Below are 20,912 nucleotides of genomic sequence, written 5' to 3' on the forward strand. Positions count from 1 at the left end.
GAGATCGCCATAACTTAACGGGACTCTTGGAGTTGGGAGGTCACTCACTTCCTTTCCTAGATGAATCGTCAACCACACAAAGTATTGTTGTATTTTTTTTTTTTTACTTTACTGGCTTCGGTCATTGTGGAATCTGTCAGTGTTAGCACTCTGCTGGGTCAAAGTACAAGACAATGTCTTTAAAAGGAAAATACGTAACTGCGACATCTTTATTATTGACATCTCTGAGACAAACTATACAACTTTCAAAGAGCTTTGTGTGCTGCAGTGGAATTAAAGTTAATATTAGATGTTTTATGGAGGTAAATAGCACCTGTTTAGTGTGCTCTCGACTTCAACTCAATTCCACAGCAGGACTGAATATCTGTAAATGGTGTTTACATATTTGCTGACTTATTTTTCACTGAGCTCCAGCAACAACAATAGTGGCAAAAAAGTCTTAATTTAAAGCAAATATCAGGCATTACTAAACACTTCAAAGTCAAAGTAAACTAACATGGCTGTCGTCAGCATTTCAGTCATCTTATCTGCAGCTTCATCTGGCTGAGATGCAAAGATGTCTTTTTTTCGTTGACTTTCTCACGAATTCCACAAAGCTAGCTTGATGCTAAAGTAACATTACCAATACTTTCTCAGCTAGAGAGCCACCTAACCGGACCGGTCAGTTGTACACATGTCAACACTGTGATCGTAGTTGTCGTCCAAGCGGGTTTAACCTGGAAAAAACTTTGCTTGGCGGCTAAGTTAGCAGCTAAAGTGGAAGGAAATAAGGCTCACAGAGAAAAAGCCTTTCGTTCGCAGTTAAAGGCACGCTTGGTTGGGTTTAGCTAAACATTGGCAGCATTAGGACGGCTCTGTGCTTGGTGGAAGTTGGGTTTAATGGTTTAAAAGTAGAATGTTTTGTCCAAGAAGCAACGGCACGGAAGAAAAGCAGGTATTGTCAGACGAGAAGCTTTCAACGCGGAGCTTTTTTGGAAGCAACTACTCGCTCAAAGTTTCACACGCAGACATTTACGAAAAAAAGATCACTTCTTTTTACCTTTCATCGCGGCAGTGTTTGGAGCCATTTTTGTGCCGCAGCTGCATTTTTTTCCATCCACTTGCACCGGAGACGTCAGTTCCTGTAGTTTGTCTGCTGGTCTGCTCGGCTGATGAGGACTTCTTGGTCCGACTCGCCGGAGCCCTCGCCGCACCATGGCCAGCGACGCCCTCTGGCGGACAACTGTCAAAATGAACGCCTGACGTCAGGGTTACGTTATTGAGACTACTTCCGCATTTCAGGCACACAGTTATGCAATAACAACATTGAAATCTTTAAATTATGGTCATTATTTATTTTTTTAAATTTAGATTAGCCTTGCTTGAATTGTTGCTATTATATTTTCTTTTTTCAATTTTTGTAATGTATTTTGTAATCTCTATTTGCTATTTTATTTTTTATCTTTGCTTGTAATCATGCATAATGATTATATGTAAATTGCTCATCTTGTAATTTGTCAAATGTGTTGGATTCAAAGCTCCTGGCTGCCACAACCAGCAGGCAGCCTGATTGACAGACAAAAGGTCCAATCAGCTGTCAACGCCGCGCCATGGCCAGCGGCGTTCTCTGGCGGACAACTGTCGAAATGAACGCTGACGTCGACGAGGAACATCATTGAGATTACTTCCGCATGTCAGTCAAACTGTTACAATACAAACGCCGCTCTTTCGAAAGTACGCAAACTAAAACAAATGAAACACGTTATTGTATAAATGTATAATTTACCACAGATGTATTTATAGCAGAAATACTGCACATATGTTTCTCAGACACGTAAAACACTTTATTGCATCTCGTGCACCATCATCATATAATCGTCTATGCTCATTGAAGGTACCAAAATATTTTGCATATGAACAAGACATGTATGTAAATGTATATAAGTATCTTAATAATCGTAAAGTGACTCCGCCTACTAGATTGTTGACTGAGCGCCACGTACTGGCTGCTTTTAAGCAGCTAGCGGGCATCCTGATTGACAGAGGAACAGTCCAATCAGCTGTCAACGCGACGTCGATGCCAAGACTGCATCCAATGGTGTTAGCAGTGGGCGGGACGTCACTATGGTGACCGCTGCCGGCAAGGGGAGGCCACTAACGGCTTGTACTGGATGTAGCAGGTGGCAGCAGTAAACAAACAGCAGCTAGCAAAAAGGTCTCTGAAGAGTCAAAAGTGAAGCTTCAAGTAAGTGTCGGTTAGTATTTCTTTTACAGAAAATGTGTTTTGTCGTCACAATTGTCATGTGTAATGATTCTACGACGCTTGACATTGTTTAATCTGTCGTCACAAACAAACAGATGGAACCTGTTCATTATAAGTGTTAATACAAGTTAGCATTTTTAGGGGTACTGACATGATATTTCTGCATTTATTGTTCACAGTACCTATCTGCATACCAAAATAGATGGTGATGGTGAGAGGTAAAGCGCTGACCCATGGTACTGTGGTTCTGCTCAGTCTGTGGCTGTGCATCCACTCAGTGCCCATTAATGTGGACAAGAGCAAAGAGAAGCCCCAACAGGAAGAGCTAGAGGTCCCAGAAGGTTTTGTGAGTCACACGCCCCTACAACCCAAAACTGATTCCTTTATGGCCTTCAAAAACTGCCTCCATGATGTAAAAACCTGGCTGTCAATCAATTTTCAGAATTTAAATGAAAAGAAAACTGAGGTTGTGATTTTTGGGGACAGAGTCTTCACTGGTGTCAACAATGCCGTAGGCCCACTTTCATCTTTCATCCGCCCCTCGGTGTTTTTATTCACAGCTCTTTTAGTCTTAACCACCAAATCAGTTCAATGATCAAAGCAAGTTTGTTTCAGCTCAGGATTCTTGCTAAGATGAAGCCATATCTACCCATAAACCAATTTGAAAGGGTCCTACATATGCTCATTTCTTCTACACTACTATTACTATTGTAACTCCCTTTTATTTTGGCCTTGACCAGGCTTCCATTCGTAGACTTCGAACTAGTCCAAAATGCAGCTGCTCGCCTGCTTACGTGGCAAGAACATTATGAACACAGTATTACATGTGCTCTGGCTGCCCGTTGTCTTTAGGATTCATTTTAAGCTTGTATTGCTTGTTTTTAAATGCCTAAATGGGCTAGCCCCCTCTTATTTAACTGATTTGCTGACTTTGCACACTCGTACTAAAGCACTGAGGTCGTTCAAGCGGTCTGTCTTACATTGTCCCAGGAGGAACTCTCTCCCTTTGCAAATTAACTGCTCCTTATGTGGAGTGTTTTTAATCGGCACTAAAGACACACCTTTATACACTGGCTTTCAGGAGAAGCTAATCGGGGGCTCCGTATAATTGTTTTTTTCTACTTGTTCCTATTGATTTAATTTGATTTTAAAACATGTTACGTGTTTCTTATCTTGGCTATTTTATTAATTTTCTTTAGCATTTTATTGTCTTGATTTGTACAGCACTCTGGGGCAGCATGATCAGTTTGTTTTAATTGTGCTTTATAAATAAAACTTGACCTTGACACACACCCCTCTCCACTACAAACAGTCTTACCTGGTCTTCATACACAATAAATTAAAATACAGTCGAGCTTAAAAAATGAAACATGCTAAACCAACCACATGTTCTGTAATTTAACAATTGCAACTGTTTACACACGAGCTGCATTATGCTGTTTAGGGTCAAACTCATCACACACTGAACAGCAACATATTGTACTAAGACCACCTTACTATGTCCACTGTTCTTAAAACAACTTTGAAAAGTGTCAATGTGAGATCAAAACCGCGATGCTTTGGTTCATGTCTTAGGACTCCGGGCTGCACTACGACCGCTACCTCAGGGAGGTCATCGAGTACCTGGAGAAAGACACTCACTTCAGGGAAAAGTTAAAAAACACCAACATGGACGAAATCAAGGTCAGTCTACAATTTGCCAAAAAAAACCTTCTGTTGACTCACACACTGTACTGAACCGTGTGGACTCGCAGCAAGGCAAACTGTCAAAAGAGCTGGACTTTGTCCACAACAGCCTGCGCACCAAGCTGGATGAGCTGAAGAGGAAAGAGATGACCAGGCTGCGGATGCTCATTAAAGCCAAACACGACATGGCGGCAGGGGATGGTAACTATACGCCACCTCTCGCCAAAGCGATTGTTGCACAAGACGAAGTGTGGTAATGACTCGCACACTGTGTTGAAACACCGGATGTGGCTCTTAAATGAAATACTGCAACGCAAATGTAAAGTTAAAAACGTACATTTAGACGAGTAACGGAAGAAGTTAGCATTACATGTTTTGCATAAAGAAAAAAAAACACATACGCTCACACTTAGACTCTCGCGGGTGTATCAGTGTTGGCCCAAGTCAGCATAGGAAGATAAAGCTCAAAAGGTCTCCACAGCAACAAAAACAGTGTCCTTAAAGTCTGGACATGCGGTATAATATACACACATAATATACATACATTATACAGATGATGTGTTATTTAATCATAAATACATCATAAATGAAATGTGTTTCAAAAATAATAACAAATAAACCATTAAAAAAATGAAAAAACAGAGTGAAAAAACAAACTATAAATATATATGATAGAATAATACGTATAAATGTTTTATCTATAAACAAATATATTACAAGTAAAAGAATAAAGATTTCTTGATATTATATATATAAAATACATTTTTACATATTATTTTGGTTTTGTAATTGTATAGTACATGCATTTTTGCCTGCGTCCAGACTTTAGGGACACCCTGTAGAACTTTAATGTAGTCTTAGTCAGATGTGTTGTCTCTGTATCCTACTATGAAGTACTAATATTAGTCATTATAGTTGATGAACTTTACTTGATCACACTGACAGCTGTCTCTGACATCAAGGAAATCTTTAAAACCCTGTTGTACACCACTGCAACCATAATAATAAGCATATCGTTCAGTTAATACCTTTTTATTATCTTGTCAAAGGGTGTCCAAAGTGTGGCCTGGGGTCATTTGTGGCCCACAGCTCATTTTTTATGGCATATTTTAAGAATAAAATGATTTTTTTTAAATGGTATTTTTAAAGCTAAAATATAATTCTTGCTGTTATCTGTGAAATATGAAACCCACTTTATTATTTTATTTATTTAGATTTACCCTGAATATAAAAATGTGTTTGAATGCAGTTGCCAAGACCAAAGGAGACTACAGAAAATATTAATTTATTAGGTTATTATGTGTGGGAAATAATTACTATTCAACTGTTTGACAAATAAATAATAATACAACTTTGTAAGCACTATATTAACTGCCATATAGTTACTGAGGTGCCCCTTGGTGGAAAGGACACACCTGTGCTAGAGGCATCATTTTGGATGAACGCTCATAAGATTGTGCAAGTGTGCCTAATGTTGTGGATAATGTGCAGTTGTCCTTGCAGGCTGGAAAGTGGATCACCAGGCTGTGCTGAAACAGTTTGAGCACCTCAACCACGACAACCCACACTCGTTTGAGCCGGAGGACCTGCACCGCCTCATCCAAGCGGTACTGTGCATGATAATGACAGTCTGAGACGTACTGTTGGGCATGCTGCTTCCTTGCAGGCCACAAAGGACCTGGAGAACTTTGACAGGGAACGCCATGACGAGTTCAAGCGCTATGAGATGATGAAGGAGCATGAGAGGAGGGAGAACCTGAAGCTCATGACTGAGGAGGAGCGGAAGAAGGAAGAGCAGCACTTCAAGGATATGAAGAGGAAACATGCCGATCACGTCAAAGTCAACCATCCTGTAAGTCGCAAACAAAATAGATAATGTTAATATATTATTTTTAATTTAATGTATTTTAATATATTTTTATGTAATTATTACTACAATATTACATTTTCATTTTTTTAGATACAGTCAAACCTGTCTTAGCGGCCACCTTTATAGAAGGGCCACCTGCCTATAGCAGCCACTGAAAAATCCCCCCCAGCAAATTTACATGTTATAGACCCTGTGTATAGCAGTCACCTGTCCAACGCAGCCAGCGGCCACCCATTTTGTCTCCCTTGGTCAATATCTGACCTGCATATAGCAGCCAAATTACCAACTCAAGTAGAAGCTTCATGCATGAAAAAGTTTTGTTTTTCAATCAATGAAGGCGTCGTGTGTAGACTTTAATTACTGAGTCCTAGCTCAGTCACAATCATTCACAAGATCCACACAAACTGTCAGTTGTTCCACATAAAAAGCCGTCTTCTTTTGAGCTTGCTATTTCCTGGTTAAACATGTAACTTTAAGAGCATTTGCACCAAAACATTACCGCAAAGTAGGCTGGGAACAGGACGTGCTCCCAGCGATGCTACAATAAAAAAAAAAAAACATATGTTAGCATGTATACGGCAGCGGGAGCAAAACTGAGTTCGGTTGTACTTAACTGAAGTATTTTATCAGTTATCAGTTATTATTAAGCCTCTAGCTTCCTTTTAGTAAGTAAAAACCTTGGCTATGATTGCACTACATTGTCATGTAGACCTACAAAGTACACTTGGAAGAACAAGAGGTGAATAAATGTATTGCAACTGATGTGAAACTGATGAGGGGTAGGATTAAATAAGCTTTGCTTCTTACTACTCCTTTTTGGACATGCAAAATTGTGAATTGTACTATGTGATGTGCTACTGTTTGAGTCATGCATGTTCAGGATTAAAACCATGAACCATGATAATAACAAGCCTAGTAGTGCTGTACAACTTTTATCAGCAGTCCGCAGTGCCATCTACTGGTCAACATTATTATTAGTATTTGTTTCCCTTTTTTCCTCTACTGGTCAACATTCAAACTGGACGCCAACCTGTCTATAGAGGCCAACTGTCTATAGCGGCCACTTTTGCAGACTCCCTCTAGTGGCCGCTATAGACAAGTTTGACTGTAATTAATTCTTAATCATCCATCCATCCATCTCCTATGCAGTTTATCCTCATTAGGGTTGCGGAGGTATGCTGGAGCCTATCCCAGCTGACTTTGGGTGAGGGGCAAGATACAGCCTGGACTGGTCGCCAGCCAATCACAGGGCACATATAGACAAACAAGCATTCACACTCACATTCATACTTATGGACAATTTAGAGTCTCCAATTAACCTAACATGCATGTTTTTGGAATGTGGGAGGAAACCGGAGTACCCGGAGAAAACCCACGCACGCACGGGGAGAACATGCAAACTCCACACAGAGATGCCCAACGGAGATTTTGAACCCAGGTTTTCCCGATCTCCTGACTGTGTGGACAACATGCTAACCACGAGGCCACTGTGTGGCCTAATTCTTAATTATTTATCTAATAAATAATTTAATATATTATTTATTTTTGTTTTAATTAGTCATTCAATTAAGCTTTCAATTTAACCCTATATGACTTTGGTATTACATACAAACACATAATAAAGAGGGTTCTGCAGCAGGACAATGATCCAAAACACACCAGCAAGTCCACCTCTGAATGGCTGAAGAAAAACAAAATGAAGACTTTGGAGAAGCCTAGTCCAAGTCCTGACCTGAATCCTATTGAGATGCTGTAGCATGACCTTAATAGGGCGCTTCATGCTGGAAAACCCTCCAATGTGGCTGAATTACAACAATTCTGCAAAGATGAGTGGGACAAATTTCCTCTACAGCGCCGTAAGAGACTCATTGCAAGTGATGGCAAACACTTGATTGCAGTTGTTGCTGCTAAGGGTGGCCCAACCAGTTATTAGGCTTAGGGGGCAATCACTTTTTCACACGGCAGGTTTGGGAGGTTTGAATTTTTTTCTCCCTTAATAATAAAAAGTTTCATGTAAAAACTGCATTTTGTGTTCACGTCTGTTGTCATTGACAAATATTTACATTTGTTTGGTGAAGTGTGACAAACATGCAAACAAAAAAAAAATGAAGAAGGTAATGAAGAATGTGTGCGTGCGTGTGCAGGGAAGTGAGGACCAGCTGAAGGAGGTATGGCAGGAGGCTGATGGTTTGGACCCGAATGACTTCAACCCAAAGACCTTCTTCAAATTGCACGGTAGCATCAGAGGGCATATTTGTAGATCATGTGACTGTCTGCACATTTACATGCATACACAGATGTTTATTTCAATTGCTGTCACTGCGCAGACAGCAATGGAGACGGTTTCTTTGACGAGAACGAGCTGGAAGCCCTCTTCACTAAAGAGGTGATCGTCTTGAACGTTTAAAGACCTTCACTGGCTGATAAAGTGTCATGTTCATGTGTGTGTTTGTGTGTGTGTGTGTTTTCAAGCTGGAGAAGGTCTACAACCCGAACAATGAAGAAGACGACATGGTGGAGATGGAGGAGGAGAGACTGCGGATGAGAGAGCATGTGATGAACGAGGTAGAAATGCAGACATCTTTATGCTTGTTTTTATTGTTATTCTTACAAGTTCCAAACTTCACACATTTTTCCGTCCTTAGACGCAATTTGTGCCTTGTGTATTACGTACATTGTTTTCACGCAGTGATCCGTTCCCCCTCTGGATCTAACTATTTCCTAGTAGGTACAGTGTGGACGCAAATTTTTTTCAACCCGCCAAAAAAAATATCAGTAATGTTCCTGTGTGGACAGGGCCTTAAGTCTTTTAAGCCTTCTCCACCGATTTTGGATCAACATTTGCAATAAATGTTACACATCAGTTAGTTCCAGTACCACTCTCACTCTCTGTATCGCTTTAGTTGTCGCTGTTCACTAGCAACACAGGAAGCTAAACGTTAAAATAGTTAACCAGCATCATGGTTTCCCACCGAGTCGATTATAACCAGAAAACACTGCCCCTAACACTTCGGGTGAGAATTGCACGGCGCACGCTCAACTCGACACAAAACTTTGAAAGGCTCATGATGGCATGAGAAGGGACGGCGGAGTGATTACACAGACGCACAAACCAGCTGGAGCCACAGCAGAAGGATAATAGAGCTGTTGGTTGCAGACCACTGATTGAGGCTGTGTATTTTTTTGTGAATTCTACATTCTTTCCCAAACATTCCCATTGAAGTGAATGGAATTTTTCACATTTCCTAACCCATTCAAACCGTTCTAGCATCAAACATTTGATCTAACATTTTTCTACATTACAATCGATCCTCACTTTTTGGGAAATTCTTCATTTTCCAAACACCTTGGATTACCTTGGATTTTAAGAATTGTTACTACTTCCACAAGTCTGAACTGATTCAAACCAAAAACATTGAAAACCAACAGTTTCCAGTAATCCAAAAATTCCCACTTTTCCCTAAATTTTTCCTAACACAAATTCACTTAGATGGTAATAGTTCTTAGTCCTCCCATGTTTCTCGACTGATTCACAGCATAAGAACATTAAAATGTCCAGCTCATTCAAAAACATTCACGCTCTCTAGTGCCAAAATTCAAGGATTTTCCTGGATTTCTGCATTTTCTGGCCCAAACATTCTCATCAGACATCGATGGCTTCTTTTCACATTTCTCAAACCATTCCAGCATCAAAACGTTCTGATGATTTTTCTCAACTGTTTCTCAACTGATCCAGACCATTCCAACATGAAAACATTTATGGCATTCGGACTAACAATTTGATAAAATCTCCGTATTTCCTGAAATTCCACATTTTCCAACCACAAATTCCCTTTGATCTTAACAATTGTTGGAAACTTTTGTCTACATTTCTCAACTGATTCAAAACATTCAGCACCAAACGGTTCATCCATCCATTTTCTATGCCGCTTCTCCTCATTGGGGTCGCGGGGGTATGCTGGAGCCTATCCCAGCTGACTTCGGGCGACAGGCGGGGTACACCCTGGACTGGTCGCCAGCCAATCGCAGGGCACATACAGACAAACATTCACGCTCACATTCATACCTATGGACAATTTAGAGTCGCCAATTAACTTAACATGCATGTTTTTGGAATGTGGGAGGAAGCCGGAGTACTCGGAGAAAACCCACGCACGCACTGGGAGAACATGCAAACTCCACACAGAAATGCCACAAGGCAAAATCAAACCCACGTCTTCCCGATCTCTAGACTGTGACTGTGTGGCCAAGATGCTAACCCAGGGGTGGGCAAACTTTTCGGGCCGGGGGCCACGTTGACTTTTAAAATTTGACAGACGGGCCGGGTCAGCACAAGATACGATATATAAAAAAACTGCATTTGTTAACAGTACATATGAAACATAACCAGAAAAAAAGCATTAAAAGTATTAACATACATTAGCTTGGAAAATAAAACCAGCTTGGCTTTGAAGGCTCCGACGATGACTTGCATTTCATGCACAAACTGGTTTTCCCTTGTAGCTTCACATTCAGCTCGTTCATGTGTGCCAGTATGTCTACAGTAAAAGCTAAATCACAAAGCCAAACTGTGTCATTCAGCTCAGGAAATGTGTCAGTATTCTCAAGTAGCTCCAAAAAACAAATCATCTCCCGTTTGAGCTCCCACACACGTTGACATACTTCTCCCAAACTTCAGTGTAGAAACATGACCTCCTGCTCAGGGTTGTCCTCTTTCCCCTGTCCTGAATTCTCTTGAGCATCCCGACGTTTTTTCCTGTCACATTTGGCGATCCATCTGTGGTAACGTCGGCGAGCGAGTAGAAGAGCGGTAATTGGAAATGGCTCTCTCAAGTCACTGTGCCTACGGCGCCACCCGGTGTTGAAATGCCGTCATTACAAGTCAAAATGAAATGAATGCAATCATTCACATCAAACCTTAATTCTGTACAATTTTCGGCGGGCCGGATTAAAAAGAACAACGGGCCGTAGTTTGCCCATCTCTGTGCTAACCACTAGACCACCGTGCGGCCATCCAAACCGTTCAGCTCATTGAAAAAAAATATTCAGGCTATGTAGTTAAAAAATGTACGTTTTTCCCGGAAGTCCATATTTCTTGGGCCAAAAATTCCCATTGAACATCTTCCATTGTCCTTTTTATCACATTTCTCAAACCATTCCAGATCCACATCCCAGATTTCCCACTTTTCCCATTATTCCACATTTTCTGTTCCGCTCTAGCTGTTCAGCATTCAGCTTACCACAGTCCAACATCTTGTAGTAAGAGTGGAAGCAGTTGTAGCTTTTAAAGCCTTTGTTCACTTTTGACTTCCTGTAGCTGTCCCAATACTTGTGTATGTCATGTGTATACACAGTGTGAGAACAATGAATTAATCGTACAACCTTCTCGTGTTCAGGTGGACACCAACAAAGACAGACTGGTGTCACTGAGTGAGTTTCTGGCGGCCACAAATAAACAAGAGTTCCACGAAAAGGAAGAGTGGGAGGTATGAGACACTTTATTTTTTCGAAGCCAGTCAGAAGAGTCATCTCATTGCTGATGCTGTATCAAACCTTCTCATGGATGGCCAGACCTTGGAGCAAAACTCCTTGTTCACCGAGGAGGAGCTGGCAGCGTACGAGCAACAGCTGGCCAAAGAGGAGAAGATGATCATCGACAAGGCGGCCGACCTGCAGGAGCAGAGGGAGGAGCTCCAAAAGAAGCAGGAAGAACTCGACACTCAGAAGCACCAACTTCAGCAGGTTAGGGTCATCGGCGTTCAGCTCATGTCTGAGAAGCTTCATTCTGCTTCTCTTCTCTCTTTGAAGGCCTTGGATGATCTGCAGATGAGGAAAGTCCAGGCTGAAGACACAGGTCAGCATTACATCACTCTGACAACTTTGTTGCACAAATTCATTTAGATTTTCTTTGGCCTTTTTGTTATGCAACATGGCGACTGTTGAGTGCCAAGTGTCCAGCACTGCACCACCCCCCATTTTGAGCGCTAAGTGCAACATCCGGGTACTGACAGTGCACTGCATTTTGCCCTACTTCTCAGTAGGAACGCACTTATGCACTCAAAAGAAGGCGTACTTCCATACTTACACGTTCCAATATTGTTCCGTGACCAAGAAGTGTACCAGTTTTGAATTTGCAATGACAATGCCTGGGGTCAGGTGTCATGTAATTTCAACCAGTTGTAATTTTGTTTTTTTGTTTTTGTAGCATAAACCTGGAAGCGGACAGACGCTAACCATCCAGCAACAAGACCCACCTGTGCCTGGACAGTCTAAACGGGCCTTAATAGCAGGGAGTGTGCATGTGTTTGTCGTAACTGCAATGTTATGTCCTCTCAATGTTTTCGTTTTTTTATCCCCACTGGATGAATGAAGATAGGCCTATACAAGCCAATATGGCAGGGGTGTCCAAAGTGTGGTTATCAATTAGAAAATATTTTATACCTAAGAAATAACATGAAACATTATGGAGGATAATAATTATTGAAATGTATGTAATGGCCTAGCATTTCTTTGACCTACGCTGGAGTGGTTTTAGTGCATCTAATACAAAATAGAATAAAAGTGAATAATATCAGAGAGGCCCCCTCATCCTTTATTTGTATGTGGACCTCAGTGGAAGAAAGGACACCCTTTTGAGGAAGGGATTAAATTTGTTTACTTTATACTGCTGTCACGCACACTCAGAGGAATTTATTTGAATCAAAGTATTTTTTCAGGCCAGATAATGTTTATTTACTGTAAAAGTAACCAAACATTCTGTGAGGTTAATGAAACTGATGGAAGAATTGGAATCCCCAAAATGCCAAACCACACACATTTCAATTCATTTAACACAAAGCTTCCATCTGGCTTTGGTCAGGCATTTACAGTTTCCCAAAGTGTCATTCAAAAGTATTTCTATCTTAAGTTCGTATTATTGAAGTAGGCTACTTTATTAACAGTATTTGCAATGAGTGTGAATTGTGCCTTTCTAAACTTGAATGTTGGCTTCCTGTCTCACATTCCACCACATGATGTCTCGAGTGGCAATAAAGTGAACGAGCCTGCAAGTGTTAAGACGTGGGTTTTGAATCATCTCTAAATTCATCACTTGGCAGTCCGATACGAGCGGCGTTAGTGCTAATCATCCGCGTAGATGTAGCTGAAACGCTCAGCCAGGTAGGCGCTAAGCTGCACTGGGGGGTACTTGTCCGATCCGTCAGTGCAGGTGATGACCGTCTGGTCATCAGGCATGACGAAGAAAGCCAGAGCCTGGCGTGTAGTGGAATCACCAGCAGGGGGCAGCAAAACTCTGTGGAGCTGATGGACAGATTGAACAGCCAATGGCAAGCCAGACAACAACAGAGCGTTTACGACCTAAATACTGGTTTTCACAGAGAGCCCTCTAGACATGAAATAACACTCCTATAGTCCCAATATAGTAGACCAGGGGTCACCAACGTGGTGCCCGCGGGCACCAGGTAGCCCCCCACGACCACATGAGGTGCCCGCAAGCCTGCTTTTCATTCAGGTTTTCAGTTAATAATGAAAGAACAGTAGAAAGAAATGTATTCTGAAATGCAAAATGTGAGTTGTGGACACCAGCATTTAATGTTCTGGTAAAACAAGCATATTCGCTTTGTTTGGGTTTAAAATAAGCTCTGAAAATAAATGTTACAAAAATGAGTAGCTCTTGGCCATTTTCATTTTGTAAAAGTAGCTCTCACAAGGAAAAACGTTGGTGACCCCCGTAGTACACACATGAGAAAATAACGCATTTAAGACATAAGTCAAAATATAGACTCACACGTTGGTGATGGTAGAGTTCCTTCCGGTTCTTTCTTATTTTAGCTTCCTGCGGTTGCTATTGTCTCATTAATGTAACATTACTGACGCCCAGAGACCAGTGAATAGAATGATGTGTAGAATACTACATATCACAACATCTTTGCATGGGTCTTCTGAATGCCTTATATTTGTGTTTTAGTTTAGCCATTGTTATGATTAAAAACGCTTAATTTAGGTAAACAGGCTGTGAAATTGGCTTCAATATGTATATTTTTGGACTAAAAGGCCATATTCAACCACAAAATAGCGATTTATTATATTTTTGAAAAACCAGGATGGAGTGAAGCCGCGAAATTAAAATTGCAAAGTGGCAAAATAGTCAAGTGTAGCATTTACTCAGTGACTAACATTTTGTATCCATGAAGCGACCAGAACTTAGCATAAAAAGTAAAGAAGATTTCAGTGTTTGCTCACCACAGAGATAAATTTATCATTGGTCCAACGCTGCATCATGTCTGCGATGTTGACTAGAATCGCCCCGGGGATGCAGGGAGCAGAGATGAACTCACCAGAGCGTTCATGCACCTGAAATGTCAGCAAGGAATTTACGTCACAGTCACAGCAGTAAGACTCCAGCGTCATACGTTAACTCCCTTGTTAGCAAAGTTAACATTTTATACTATTAACAATGCGTCGCTTCTTTTTACACTTGTGTGACACTTAAAAACAAAAAAAATGCATTGACTGATGAAAAGCTTTCCCCAACCAATAGGAAGGTAGTGTCATGTTTCATGTTTCGCTTTCAAAGCGGGTGCCTTCCTGTACCAAAAGCGCATACAAATGCGAAATAACGTGATGACGCAATGACAAAATTATGGCGAATATTATTGATCGTAACTCTGGTTTCCCTTGACCGATTTACACCATTTAAAGATACGTGTAGTGTAAAGTCTCTACTTTCGACCCAGGTTCCAAAAGAGCATCGGTGTGGTTGTGTCATCATGCTGTGCTGGCGTACACGAGGTGGTTGACTCCTGAGGCTTGTAAAATGTTTACGATGACCACAGTTTAACCCTGGAACAAATTCGTTGTGTTTATATACTGTACATCCTATGGGTAAAGAGCACTCTAGAATAGTGTGTGTTTGACCTTAGAGGTTCCACTGTATTAAGAAAAAGTGATGGTTTCCTTACCTGCAGACCTTCAGAATCCTGGAACAACAAGGTGATGCTTCCATAGTCTGAATGCTCGCCACATCTCAGCTGACCCTCCTTGGCCAGCTCTCTCTTGACCGGAGGATAGTACAGCGAACGCAGCGTTGTTGTGTTGTCATCAGCTACAAGAGAAACAGACAAGGTTTCAGCCAACATGACATCCAGACTCCAGGTTTTTTTTTCCACTACAGCGCCCTCTGCTGGATGCGATGGGTCACTGCCGTAATTGGCCGCAATGCAAAACAAGCAAGACATGACATGGGGACGTGAGGGCCAGCACGTACTTCCAATCCAGCGGTGAGCGCCCAGGAACACATCGGGATCCAGATCCAAACTGTGGGCCATCACCTTCAAAATCCGTAGGCTCAGCTCTTTGCAGCGCTGAAAAAAAGCCGTCTGGGTCTCCTGGAATCCCGCCGCAATCTCAGGGGAAGGCCATTTCTACAAAAAACAAAAAGAGTCAAACTGGAACAATTCTAGAACATTTGACTGATTCTGAAAGCCTGAAATTAATAAATGACTGATTGGATCAATGAGTAACATTTTATGGGTGGGTGTCAGTCTTTTGGTAGTGATGTTAAAAAGTACCAAGTATCAGTAGAGATAAGTATACTTCATATGTCAGGATGTTAAAAAATACTATCAGTAAGTATAATAAGTATACTTACCTTGTCAGGACGTAAAAAAGCGTGTTGTATTGGTATTGATAAGTCTATTTAATATGTCAAGGTGTTAAATAGTACAATGTATCAGTAAGTATTATAGTTCAAAGGACTTCAGTCTGATGAGTCAAAAACAGGTGAGATTTTCAGTGAAGGTGTTGAGTAAAAGGTGTCGCCATTCAAAGCATTCAACTGATTGTAGTTGTGTCATTTCCAGCAAGACAGTCTGCCTCAATGAATGCATCTATTCACATCTGATCAGGTTTAAGGTTTTAACGAGTATGTGGATCACTTTTCTAACTAGATCCTAAATGCTGTGTTAGCACTGTTTCTGTGATGAAGTCTTGTCAAATAAAACAATTAAAAATGCAGTGATTGTATTTTTCAAAGTTAATTCAGTAGTGCTTTGCTAAAATAGTTACCGTATTTTGTTAAAATGGCATTTTATTTGATAAGAGACTCGACTCATCCGGTCTTGTCTTGACTTGACTTGAGGCTTGGCTCGAGATTTAGGATCAAAGACTTGAGACTTGCAAAACACTGTCCCACCTTTGTTAAAAGTATACTTACTATGTCAGGATGTAGTGAAGTCATGTTGAACGACTCTTTTAGATCTCCTGGTGTTTCTGGATTCACCCTGAAAAAGCAACAAAAAAACCCCAAAACAAATAAAAATCAACTACATCCAAAGTAATTTATTCTAACATAGGATTGTCTGCACATAATTGTAACAATAATTTGGCATCTCTTGAAGGAATTGTGTGCAATCATGACTTCAACCTTTCAGTCTCTATGGGTATCCAGCCATGCAGGGGACAGCTAGGGAAGGTTTTCCTTCGGAAGAGCTTCTTGAAGTGGTCAGGCTGCAGGAAGAACCTCCTGGAAGCGCCCATAACACGATCCACCTGGATGGACATAACTTTTGGGTCCACTTTTGCAGCTTTGCAATGTAAACATTTGTATTCTTAGTCTCACCTCCGCCTGAGTGATGCCAGTGTTGTCCAGGAAGACGAAGCCCACTTCGGTAAACGCTTTCCTTATGTCTCTGCTCAGGTGGTCCAAATCTGCAGTAGAAATGTCCTCCACGTTGAGGCTGAAGGCGCTGAAGTCCACCACTGGGATGCTCATTGTTTCAAATGACGAAAAGAGAACTAAAACAATGAACTGTGACCGAGTAGCAGGCTGAAAAAGTAAGGTTAAGAGCACTTTTAAAAAGCCACTTTGGGGATGAATCTGTCATTTGACTCACTCCGCAGCAGTTTGCCCGTCACATGACCACTCCTGACCAATCCGAGATGCGGCACTGTGACGTCGACACCATCAATGGCCCCACCTTTTGGCTGCCAGCTGTGCTGACGTTTTAACGCCACTTTGTGAACTTTTTCATGGACTTGCAAGATGATTTAATGTCTGCTACACTGTGTGAATTAAGCGTGTATTAATCACTTTTGCGAATACATGTTCGCAATCATATTGTCTATTAAAATGTCTGTCTTTTCAGGATTCGGCACAAAGGAGGTCGCTTTGCTGCTAGCTTCGTTTTAGCATCAGGACTCCAAGTCAACATACTCGGGGTGGGCGGGTCGATTCAAATGTCAATAACAAGGGCGGTATCGGATCGATACTCGTGTGATGAGATCGATTTTGGTCAGTTATTTTCTGTTTTTCACAAATGTGTTTGTATATTGTGTTGTTCATATTCTTACATTGTTGAAATCGTTCAAAAATACGTTTGTAGACCAAAATATCATTTGTTTGGCAAAAATATTTATTGTGATTATAATCATCACGAACAAAGTAAAGGCGAGATCACAACATCGTTCAACGAGCCTGAAAAATTTCAGGTAAAAAAAATTCAGTATACTAGCCCTCCATTTACCTTGTATGGGATCAATACCGAATTTACAGTATGGCCCATGGACACAACGAACTACAGTGTGTTGGTTCTTAACATGTTCGCTACTGACACCTGGAGGACTCAAGTAGAACAACATGTAGCATGTGAACAGTCAAACAACACGTTTTACAGTTTAAGTCCAACTTCTCATTCTATTATCAAAAATAACAATAGCATGAGAATACATTGTAATTATGTCAAATGAAATCATGCTGTTGTGTATTTTTCATGTAAATAAATATAGGTTAACTTGAGGAGTCTGTCTGTTGTGTGCACAATCATCATCACTTGTGTACGTAATACTGTGGAGTGCATCTAATGGTTTAATTCATTTTGAACATGCATACAAGTTACGCTGGAATGCATCACATTGTACGATTCACAGTTCCACATGTCCAAAAAGGAGTAGGAAGAAGCAAAGCTAATTTAATCTAAACCCCCCCAACGCATCCATTTCACATCAGTTACAATATAATTGTTCAGCTCTTGTGTTCCAAACGTATCCCTTGCCAATTATAAATACATAATGCACAATGATAAAGCGGTATAACTAGCGGGGGTATACGGTGAAAGTGGCTCAACAAACTTTGTGCTCAAGATGCAGCAAGTTCCCCAAACAAATAAACGATACCGCAACGGTGGTTATCAAATTACTTTGTCAAGTCTGGTATTTCTGATATGCTCGGCTTAAAAAGTGAAGAAATGTAGTGTATTCTCTTGGCTAAAAATCGATATCTCTTATAGAGAATTTCATCAGGGATCTCAAAGTCGCCGCTCCCGTCGTAGTGTTGCTCAAATTATTGTTGCTCACATGTCCACCGGGTTCTTAAAAAAAGGGTCACACCATTTCCGAATGAGTTACACAGTGAGACTGCAGCGCTTTCATCGTCGATTTTAAGATGAAAGTCTGGAGGGGGGGTGTTCAGGCCTGGCCATAGGAGTTGTTAAACCGCTCTGTGAGGTAGGTGCCCCCTTGAACTGGGGGGTACTTGTTGGAGCCGTCGATGCAGGTGATAACGGCCTCGTCGTCTGGCTGGACAAAGAAAGCCATAGACTGTCGTGTACTGGAGTCGCCAGCAGGGGGCAGCAAGACTCTGTGGAGCTGATGGACAGATTGAACAGCGAATGAGGAGTTTCGATTTCTCTGGTAATATTGTCTTGGTCCCCATAAACAGACTTTGTTTACATGTTTTCAACTAAAGTAGGCAATTTTTGTTGCTCCCGAATACGTTTTTGAGGCCACCAAGCTATTTTTGCAACAACATCCTAGCAATAAATAAATGAAAAGGCCCTGTGCTCACCACAGAGACAAAGCGGTCACTGGTCCAGCGCTGCATCAGGTCGGCGATGTTGACCAGAACCGACCCGGGGACACAAGGGGCACAGATAAACTCACCGGAACGTTGACGCACCTGAAGGTTGACGGTGCACATGAAATATTTTCTCAATGGCAATCGAATAACACTTTATTTGTCAAGTTGGGCACAACTGCTTTGACTAAATAATCGTTTCAGATAATGCCTTCATTCAGGGTTGATAAAGTATAATCTTTTTTATACACTTGTGTGACACTTAAGAATAGCTTTCGGTTTATATCCTGGAACGCATGAGTTCTACTTTCGTTAATGCTAACATAGTTTCGGGTCTGTGAGTGCATGTTTTCAGAGAGCTTTCCTTACCTGCAGACCTTCGGAGCTCTGGAACAACAAGGTGATGCTTCCATAGTCGGAATGCTCTCCACATCTCAGCTGACCCTCCTTGGCCAGCTCTCTGTTGACCGGAGGATAGTACAGCGAACGCAGCGTCGTGCCGTTTTCATCAGCTACAAGAGACACGTGATGTTTCAGACTGGAGTGAAATTCTATGACCAATTTCTGATAGTAAAGACCCGCACGTACTTCCAATCAGGCGGTGAGCGCTCAGGAACACGTCGGGGTCCAGATCCAAACTGTGGGCCATCACCTTCAAAATCCGCAGGCTCAGCTCTTTGCAGCGCTGAAAAAAAGTCGTTTGGCTCTCCTGGAATCCCGCTACAATCTCAGGGGACGGCCATTTCTAAAAAAGATGGTCAAATTGCACAATTCTAGAACTTTTGGCCTGATTGGCTTAAAAAAAACGCGACATTGTTATCAATGAGTAGCATTTTATTGAGTGGATTTATCAGTAAAGTTGATGCATGCAAAAGAAGCTTGTACTTTCACCCAAAACAGATAAAACATAGTCTGTGGTACTTACTATGTCAGGATGTAGTGAAGACATGTTAAATGCTTCTTTCAGGTCTCCTGGCTTTTGTGGATTCAACCTGAAAATGTTAATGTTTTACATTTACACTAGTTATGAATTACACTTTTCTGTCACATTTTCACTCCCATTATTTCCTTATGAGGCTTATTTATTGGCGGAAGGAGGGAAAAAACACCTTTCAGTTTCCAGAGCTACCCATCCGTGGTTGGGACAGTTTGGGAACGTTTTCCTTCTCAGCGGCCGCTTCAGGTGGTCTGGCTGCAGGAAGAACCTCCTGGAAGCGTCCATGACACCATCCACCTGCACAGATATCTTACTTTTATGACTACAACCTCAGAAAAAGGCACTCAATTTTACATTTCCTGTCACATTAGCAGACCTCGCTGTGACTATGCAAGAAAAAAATTGAGACTTTTTAAACTTTTACAGCCACCGTAGTTCTCCTTCGGTCGCCAATGCGGAAGTTTATTAAACAAAAACAAGTTGTTTTACGGTTTTTTTTGTTGCCATTATGCATCACGCTACACTTTTACATACACAATGCTGACATTTACATTACGTTAATTGCTTTTTACGTAATGTCGACGTCGGCCAGAGAAGAAAATAGTGCTGACTGAACTTTCACCGCTCGGCGAGAGAAAGAGGAGGGGTTTTAACTTTCCGGCATTACTGCTGCTACATTGCTCTTTTTCTTTATCTTTATACGAGTCTCACCTCCGCCTGAGTGATGCCAGTGTTGTCCAGGAAGACAAAGCCCACTTCGGTAAAGGCTGTTCTTATGTCTCTGCTCAGGTGGCTCAACTCTGCGCGGGAAATATCCTCCACTGTGAGGCTGCACGCGCTGAAGTCCACCACCGGAATGCTCATTGTTTCTAAATAAAACGTTTGTGTCTGAACCCTAGGCTGAAATTAGACCAGAAAGTAGGTCAAATGAAGACACTCTTCTTCTTCTTCTTCTTCTTCTTCTTCTTCTTCTTGTAAATGAAGGCACTCGAGGCGGAGCTGGTTCTGCCAAAGGTCATATTGGTGGTTGGATTCAACCGTCACATGACCGCTCTTGACTAATCTGTGGAGGTGGACTATTGATCCAAACATCGATGTCATCATCATTACCTGTAGTGTCCGTATCGAATCGGTACTGTCGTGATTTTTCTGTTATCTTCCATACAGTGTGTTTTTCTTGTGATCTTCTTATTGTTACATTGTTGACATTGTTATATTTGTATTATTATATTGTTTACAAACCTCTTCGACACAGGGCGGCAAAAAGTCAAAGAATTTGAATGAATTTACTTTTCTTTTAAACTATTTTATGTAATAAATAGAAATA

The 20,912-nt window shown here is 41.3% G+C and overlaps 4 protein-coding genes across 5 annotated transcripts in view; 1 reads left to right on the forward strand and 3 right to left on the reverse strand.

Moving 5' to 3' along the window:
* pik3c2a (phosphatidylinositol-4-phosphate 3-kinase, catalytic subunit type 2 alpha) overlaps window positions 1–1,205 on the reverse strand; it is a 38,109-nt gene extending 36,904 nt beyond the window's left edge. The window contains exon 1 of the mRNA XM_054775696.1: window positions 1,040–1,205. The gene's annotated coding sequence lies outside the window, so the exon portion shown is untranslated. The remainder of the gene's footprint in view (window positions 1–1,039) is intronic.
* Window positions 4–15,710, forward strand: LOC129181051 (nucleobindin-2-like). 2 transcript variants are annotated; one of them, XM_054775699.1, is made up of 13 exons: window positions 4–2,234; window positions 2,422–2,588; window positions 3,818–3,925; window positions 3,997–4,129; window positions 5,432–5,535; window positions 5,595–5,780; window positions 7,943–8,033; window positions 8,126–8,184; window positions 8,271–8,363; window positions 11,195–11,284; window positions 11,370–11,540; window positions 11,607–11,652; window positions 12,004–15,710. In XM_054775699.1, exons 2-13 carry the CDS (start codon window positions 2,445–2,447, stop codon window positions 12,006–12,008), a joined length of 1,230 nt encoding a protein of 409 aa, XP_054631674.1. In that variant the 5' UTR covers window positions 4–2,234; window positions 2,422–2,444; the 3' UTR covers window positions 12,009–15,710. The 2 variants fall into 2 exon arrangements, with proteins under 2 accessions (XP_054631674.1, XP_054631673.1); XM_054775698.1 differs by having other exon boundaries at window positions 5–2,224.
* LOC129181052 (uncharacterized) lies at window positions 11,481–16,709 on the reverse strand. The gene is made up of 7 exons (XM_054775700.1): window positions 16,417–16,709; window positions 16,222–16,346; window positions 16,012–16,078; window positions 15,064–15,220; window positions 14,759–14,901; window positions 14,040–14,150; window positions 11,481–13,097 (listed from the first exon to the last, which is right to left on the reverse strand). The coding sequence occupies exons 1-7, from the start codon at window positions 16,567–16,569 to the stop codon at window positions 12,918–12,920; spliced, it is 936 nt and encodes a 311-aa protein (XP_054631675.1). The 5' UTR covers window positions 16,570–16,709; the 3' UTR covers window positions 11,481–12,917.
* Window positions 16,710–17,188: 479 nt separating this feature from the next.
* Window positions 17,189–20,622, reverse strand: LOC129181510 (uncharacterized). The gene is made up of 7 exons (XM_054776795.1): window positions 20,297–20,622; window positions 19,758–19,882; window positions 19,574–19,640; window positions 19,237–19,393; window positions 19,018–19,160; window positions 18,640–18,750; window positions 17,189–18,440 (listed from the first exon to the last, which is right to left on the reverse strand). The coding sequence occupies exons 1-7, from the start codon at window positions 20,447–20,449 to the stop codon at window positions 18,261–18,263; spliced, it is 936 nt and encodes a 311-aa protein (XP_054632770.1). The 5' UTR covers window positions 20,450–20,622; the 3' UTR covers window positions 17,189–18,260.
* Between the last annotated feature and the right edge of the window lie 290 nt (window positions 20,623–20,912).

Source organism: Dunckerocampus dactyliophorus, chromosome 5, assembly GCF_027744805.1.
Source record: "Dunckerocampus dactyliophorus isolate RoL2022-P2 chromosome 5, RoL_Ddac_1.1, whole genome shotgun sequence".
NCBI lineage: Eukaryota > Metazoa > Chordata > Actinopteri > Syngnathiformes > Syngnathidae > Dunckerocampus > Dunckerocampus dactyliophorus.

Bases quoted from the DNA above. Each gene is read 5' to 3' on its own strand.
- LOC129181510 (XM_054776795.1), bottom strand. From the start codon at position 20,449: ATGAGCATTCCGGTGGTGGACTTCAGCGCGTGCAGCCTCACAGTGGAG. The intron at 19,161-19,236 runs GTACGTGCGGGT...TGTCTCTTGTAG, and splicing joins CGCTCACCGCCTGATTGGAA to CTGATGAAAACGGCACGACG. The intron at 18,441-18,639 runs GTGAGCACAGGG...TCTGTCCATCAG, and splicing joins GTGACCGCTTTGTCTCTGTG to CTCCACAGAGTCTTGCTGCC.
- LOC129181051 (XM_054775699.1), top strand. From the start codon at position 2,445: ATGGTGATGGTGAGAGGTAAAGCGCTGACCCATGGTACTGTGGTTCTG. The intron at 2,589-3,817 runs GTGAGTCACACG...TTCATGTCTTAG, and splicing joins TAGAGGTCCCAGAAGGTTTT to GACTCCGGGCTGCACTACGA. The intron at 8,364-11,194 runs GTAGAAATGCAG...TCTCGTGTTCAG, and splicing joins GAGAGCATGTGATGAACGAG to GTGGACACCAACAAAGACAG.
- LOC129181052 (XM_054775700.1), bottom strand. From the start codon at position 16,569: ATGAGCATCCCAGTGGTGGACTTCAGCGCCTTCAGCCTCAACGTGGAG. The intron at 16,347-16,416 runs GTGAGACTAAGA...ATGTCCATCCAG, and splicing joins CTGGCATCACTCAGGCGGAG to GTGGATCGTGTTATGGGCGC. The intron at 16,079-16,221 runs GTTGAAGTCATG...TTGCTTTTTCAG, and splicing joins ATACCCATAGAGACTGAAAG to GGTGAATCCAGAAACACCAG.